Below are 5,841 nucleotides of genomic sequence, written 5' to 3'. Positions count from 1 at the left end.
TGATGTATTACCGAAGTGATGCTAATTATCATTTCGTTTTACAAAAGAAATACATGTTGAATGCAAAATTATAAATAATACACAGTATGAAAACATAAAAATATCAAAATAAATAACATATTATATAATATTAGTCAGTAACGTACTTAGACCTAAATTTTTTTTTTTTTTTTGGGGGGGGGGGGGGGGGGTTGTAATTTTTTTAATTAATACATATTAGATGACGTGACACCTGAATATAACAAAACATATCGTACATTTTAATGGATTACTAATTTTTATTCGTGATATTATTTTTCATTGACATGTCATAATTAATAAATATGTAATTACTATTTAACCATATGTATGTATAAAAAAAAAAAAAAAATGTTAAATAATATAATAATAATAATAATAATAATAATAAAATAATTTAGATACATAATAATTTTAGAACATTAATTTTCTATTTTTTTCTGAAAAAATATCGACTACTTCACTACTTTTTATTGGTATTTCTCTGTGAATACTTAGATGAGCCAATCCATTTAGACGATTTTCCCCGTGGAATTCCTCAAGTATGATTTCAAACGTTTTAACGTTGAAAAGCTCCGTTCTACGCTAGCAACTGTGACGGGCAACGTAGCGCCAATTTTTAAATATTGGTATACTTTAGGAAACAGTAACTCATCACAACAATTTATGGCATCTATAAAAGCAAAAGGGAGTTTATCTTCTTGAGCGGCTATCCATCTTTGTTTCCACAATAGAACTTCTTTGTTCACAATATTGTCACATGAGCTTATTACGACTGGCCACTGTTTTGACATCACTTCCGTACTTGTCTCAATTTCATTTTCGGATAATTTTATTAATTTGTTTGGTATAAAGTTCTGAATAATTGAGAGTGTATTTTTGTGTTTGGTAAATCTAATTTCTAACTGCGAAATTAAATAGTCAATAAACGGGATGAATACAGATACCCGATAATAATTTTCTGCTGAAGTTAACTCATAATTTGCTCTATGTTGTTGAAAATGTGTAACCCTTGGAATTTTTATATCTTCTCCGATTTCTTTAGCAAAGTGTTCAGCTGTGCTAAATAAATCATGAAATTTCGACTCTACATTGCTACGCATTTCCTTTATTAGTGTACTTAAATTATTAGCAGTCTCCATTGCAGAGGCTAAGTCCACATTTACTTTTTGTAGATAGATTGATAGTGAGTTAGCCATTGAAAAAATTTCTTGGATCACGACCATTGCAAGAACAAAATTTCCATTTTTGAGAGCTTGTTGTAATGTGAACGCTTTTTTTGATGCTTCTCTGTTACCATCCATTTGTATTTTTTCTAATGTAAAAAAGATTGGCACAAAAAGTTCCTTGAATGTAATTACAGCGTCAAGCCGTTCGATCCATCTGGTTTCACAAAGCTTCATTAGTCGTTGCTTTTTTGTTTCACACTCTAATTGGTGGATTACATCCTTTAATATGCTTTGTCGTTGTGCCGATATACGGAAAAAGTAATAGGAATGTTGCATGCGTCACTCACAACTAAATTTAATGAGTGACTAGCCCAATGTACATACAATGTCTGAGGATATTTTTCCATAACTTTGGCAGCACACCCTTGAAATTCTCCACTCATTGCTGCCGCTCCGTCGTATCCTTGGCCTACTAAATATTTTAGATTCAACTTTAAATTTTGACATGTTTCCAATAAAGTACACATTAGTCCTTTTCCGGTAACATCATTTACAGGAACAAAAGATAGAAAATCCTCTTTTAAAATACTTCCGCTGTTAGTTTTTTCAATGAAACGAACACATAACGAAAACTGTTCAATGCCGCTGATATCAGTAGTTTCGTCAGCTAGTAAACTAAAACATTCTGCTTCGTTACATTTTGAGACAATCTTATTTAAAATTACTTTTCCACATATTTCTATTAATTCGTTTTGAATTTTTGGACTGGTGTAACTAGTAGAACGATTTGATGGCATTGCTTCTATTCGTAATAGATGATCATTTAAAGTATTGTCTCCTGAATCTACATGAAAACGCAACAACGCACGGAAGTTTCCGTCATTATGGTTTGAAACTTTCGATAATATTGGACCTGAATCACGTTGACCTCTTAAGGCAATTTCTTGCCTTCCAATTAAAATGATTGTTTCAACAATAGAAGATAATATTTTCCTGTTTTGTTCGATTGTCGCTAAACGGGCTGTATTAAGCTGAAGGCTAATATCAACGATTTTTTTTTCGCGTACATCTTTAAAATTCTGAGCAACTATACAAGAAGTTTTATGATATTCTACATTTGTGTGATAACGGAATTGCTCTTTTGCATCTTTCCAACGACAGAATGGAGTCACTACGAAAGACTTTGTAGAGATATGACTTCCTTTTCCCACTTCTTTAGAACAAAATAAAAAACAGAATACGCAAAAAGCACCGTCTAATTTTTCTGAATACGAAAGCCAAGGGAATTCTAGTAACCAGTTTCTTTGGAATTTAAGTTTTCTTGTTCCACTGATAGGAAATTTATAAAATTCATTTGGTATCCATCGATTTTTCAAAATCTTATACTTTTCATCATTAGTACACGTTTTTTCTACATAGACACCAATATCATAATCATAAGTTTGCAAGTGTATTTGTGTACTGGTACTAAGTGCTGACTCATTTAAACCTATTAAGTATTAATAATAGTTTTAGTTTAACATTCGTTAAAATTTTCGAAGGGGCAAAAAACTACTTTTAAAAACGCTTTTAATGAACATTTGAAATACACAGTTCAATTTTAGTGTTTAATAATAGGTATTAATAATAATTAAAATAACAATAGCCTTACCTGAACTAATTTCATTTATTTCTGATTTCTCGTAGTTTGGTTCGTTATTATGATCACGATCATGCTGGTCTCAATTCTCTAAATCAAGTTTAGGTTTTTTTACTATCCACTTATCCATTGTTAAATGTTAATATACTTAAACCTTTTAATAAAATATACTTAAACTTTTTAAGACAAATATACAATAGTTCGTACTTCGTATGCAACTGTAGTTTTGTTTGTCAATATAAGTTTAATATAGTTCAATGGTTGATAAAATAACATATAGGCACTGCTCGGTAATACATGAAAACGACGTTAACAATTGTTGATTATAGATTAAAGTGGCTAACACACTAGGTGATTAATCGCACAAAATAAAATACATTTTACGACGACGATAAAAGATTGTCATAATAATTACACTGATCGTCCACGTCCATATCTACCATATCTTCGTGGAAATACTCATATTCCCATAGATACCCACATTAGATAATGTAAGCTGACAAGCTGTACTATTAATAATATTTATAATTCAGAATTCAGAATTTGAGAAAAGTACAGTACAGTACAATTAATATACAGGTACTAGAAATTTTATTTTTCTCATAATAAATTAAATCATCCATTAATTTCGTGGTGATTGGGGGGGTTATCCCCCCTTTAGTACGCCACTGATATAAATACAATTAAACGCGAAGTAAGAGTGGTTACTACTTGAGTAATAATAAATATGATCGTTCATTCTGAGCCAGATTTTGAGATTATGATGAGTAGGGACTTCAATTAACGAGCCCCTAATTATGACTAGATTAAACTAGAATTTTATTGTGTAGATAATACTACTATTTTGGGGACTGGTCGAGTGATCTGGCCCAGGAGCGTTAATAATCGCACGACGCGGATGACGCCGTCGTTACCAGGTAGTACTTCGAGAATACGCCCAAGGCGCCATGTTAACGGTGGAGATTGTTTGTCGATGATCACTACCATATCATCGACTTGCACGTTAGGGGCCTCGGTAGTCCACTTAGACCTTCCTTGAAGTGAATTAAGATATTCGATTGACCAATGACGCCAAAATGATTGATGGTATTGGTCGAGCAGCTTCCAACGTTGGGTTAAATCGATTCGTAACTCGAACGGTACTCGGGGTGATACCGTTAATAGAGGTTGCCCGATTAAAAATGCCCAGGATATAAATAATCGAGGTTAGCTGGAACAGTGGTCAACGGTGTCAGTGGTCTTGAATTGAGTACAGTTTCGACGCGAGTTAATAGAGTCGTGAACTCCTCGTAATTGAAGACATGGGTGCCCATAGTCCGAATTAATAATCGTTTCGCCGACCGGACCGCCGCCTCCCAGAGGCCACCGAAGTGTGGCGCACTTTGGGGGTTAAAATGCCACTGACAAGCTGAATGTGATTGTGTAATTGCGTCTTGACCGTCTGGACTGTTGATTAGCAATTTTAATTGTTTATCCGCGCTGATGAAATTCGTGCTGCAGTCTGTAAAGATATCCGAGGGTAGGCCTCGACGCGCGACAAACCTATCAAAGGCAGCGAGGAACGCTTCGGTTGACAGCTCGGTGACCACTTCTAGATGCACTGTTTTGACAGAGAAGCACACGAAAACGGCGATATAGGCTTTGTTCACAGGTAATTTTCGCAATCGGACTTCGCGCATTTGAATCGGTCCAGCGTGTTGCGTGCCAATATCAGATCCAGACTCAGGGTGTTATTTAAATGAAATTTACAACTATTAAGAACAATAATGTGTTTATTACATATAAATTAAGTACATGTAACTGATACAAAAAGTGGCTGAGTGTTGTGAAGGTGCTCAGGTCTTCGTGGCTCTGGTACATCTGCCTCTGTTGGTCTCTGGACTCCCTTATATACAAAGAAGTCTCTTGTTGTTGTAGTCAACAACCTTCTAATTCATATTAATTCTTGGAATTGTTTTCACATTTGAAAACAACAATTTTCAGGATGTCTTCTGTTCTTAATTGGCAATTTGTGGAAATCAAAAATACATTTAAACGACCTCGATATTTTAACGACTGCTATTTTGATTTATGATGATGAATTATAATGATTTATTATTAGCATTATCTAGCAATATTACATATTGTATTATATATACTATCGTAGCATATCTCGTAGCCCATAACAAGCGTAATTAACACCTACTCGTACGAATGATCGGCTTTGCTATACTCGCGCGGCTGGCAAGTCTGCCATTATCGGTTGTGGTGGTTTACCGTCAAAACGTACGCAGACTGGACATGCGCGGGTAACGCGATGCAGAATAGATTTAATGGCTACAATCCAGAAGTCGCGTGATATGAGTGCCGTCATGATTTGCGGACCGGCATGACATGATATTCTGTGCCGACGGCGACAGATTAATGTTGACAAATGCGATTCTTTTGCCAATAACATAGGATGTTTACATCCGTATGGCAAATCTGAATTTAGTAATCGCCTTCCAACGCAGATCACACCAGACGGATCTAGAAACGGGCGCAGTTTGGATAACTGTTTTGACGATACACTTGACCCCGTTGACAATTCATGTGTTAACGTCGTGAAAAAACATCGCTGGGATTCGGTAACCAGTATGCGAATGGAGTCGTCGATATCCGAACGTTGTTGTATCACTACAGTTGCACGAGGACGTTTTCGACAATCATTAATGAAACGATTAATGTATGCAACTACGCGGACTAGCCGATCATAGGAGGAAAATTGGTCGTACCATTCCGATGGTCGTTTAGCGTTGATCATTAGGACTACAGGTCGCGTCTCGGGTAAGTCGGGTATCGGAATCGACGGTACAGTTTCATCCCAAGAGGCTGCGTCATCGTGAATAAATTGGGGTCCTTGCCATAGGCGGCGTAACTAGCCCTTTATGTTAGGGGGGGCTGAAGTCCTAAAGAATTTTTATAGAAAAATAAGGTACCTATGGAAACAAAATTGCCACCATACAAATATAAGTCTTAATTTGTATTAATTATCTG

General features: G+C 35.4%; 3 protein-coding genes across 3 annotated transcripts; all 3 read right to left on the bottom strand.

Annotated features, from left to right (window-relative positions):
• Positions 1–530: 530 nt before the first annotated feature.
• On the bottom strand, positions 531–1,421 carry LOC112592114 (52 kDa repressor of the inhibitor of the protein kinase-like). Its single transcript, XM_025336103.1, has one exon. The coding sequence runs from the start codon at positions 1,419–1,421 to the stop codon at positions 531–533; it is 891 nt and encodes a 296-aa protein (XP_025191888.1).
• A 47-nt stretch (positions 1,422–1,468) lies between these two features.
• Positions 1,469–3,813, bottom strand: LOC112592113 (zinc finger MYM-type protein 1-like). Its single transcript, XM_025336102.1, has 3 exons — positions 3,741–3,813; positions 1,963–2,676; positions 1,469–1,872 (listed from the first exon to the last, which is right to left on the bottom strand). Exons 1-3 carry the CDS (start codon positions 3,811–3,813, stop codon positions 1,469–1,471), a joined length of 1,191 nt encoding a protein of 396 aa, XP_025191887.1.
• Positions 3,814–4,001: 188 nt separating this feature from the next.
• LOC112592112 lies at positions 4,002–5,608 on the bottom strand. The gene is made up of 3 exons (XM_025336101.1): positions 5,039–5,608; positions 4,369–4,547; positions 4,002–4,272 (listed from the first exon to the last, which is right to left on the bottom strand). The coding sequence occupies exons 1-3, from the start codon at positions 5,606–5,608 to the stop codon at positions 4,002–4,004; spliced, it is 1,020 nt and encodes a 339-aa protein (XP_025191886.1).
• Between the last annotated feature and the right edge of the window lie 233 nt (positions 5,609–5,841).

This window comes from Melanaphis sacchari, unplaced genomic scaffold, assembly GCF_002803265.2.
Source record: "Melanaphis sacchari strain LSU unplaced genomic scaffold, SCAv2.0 Contig1587_pilon_pilon, whole genome shotgun sequence".
In the NCBI taxonomy this organism is placed as follows: Eukaryota; Metazoa; Arthropoda; class Insecta; order Hemiptera; family Aphididae; genus Melanaphis; species Melanaphis sacchari.
The sequence above is the reverse complement of the archived record's forward strand: the minus strand, read 5'-3'. Positions and strand labels throughout refer to the sequence as shown.

Bases quoted from the DNA above. Each gene is read 5' to 3' on its own strand.
- LOC112592114 (XM_025336103.1), bottom strand. From the start codon at position 1,421: ATGAAGCTTTGTGAAACCAGATGGATCGAACGGCTTGACGCTGTAATT.
- LOC112592113 (XM_025336102.1), bottom strand. From the start codon at position 3,813: ATGGTAGTGATCATCGACAAACAATCTCCACCGTTAACATGGCGCCTT. The intron at 2,677-3,740 runs GTAACGACGGCG...AATACTTAATAG, and splicing joins TATTCTCGAAGTACTACCTG to GTTTAAATGAGTCAGCACTT. The intron at 1,873-1,962 runs GTTACACCAGTC...GTAACGAAGCAG, and splicing joins GCCATCAAATCGTTCTACTA to AATGTTTTAGTTTACTAGCT.
- LOC112592112 (XM_025336101.1), bottom strand. From the start codon at position 5,608: ATGATCAACGCTAAACGACCATCGGAATGGTACGACCAATTTTCCTCC. The intron at 4,548-5,038 runs GTATAGCAAAGC...TAACACCCTGAG, and splicing joins CAGACTTGCCAGCCGCGCGA to TCTGGATCTGATATTGGCAC. The intron at 4,273-4,368 runs GTTTGTCGCGCG...GCTAATCAACAG, and splicing joins TTCCTCGCTGCCTTTGATAG to TCCAGACGGTCAAGACGCAA.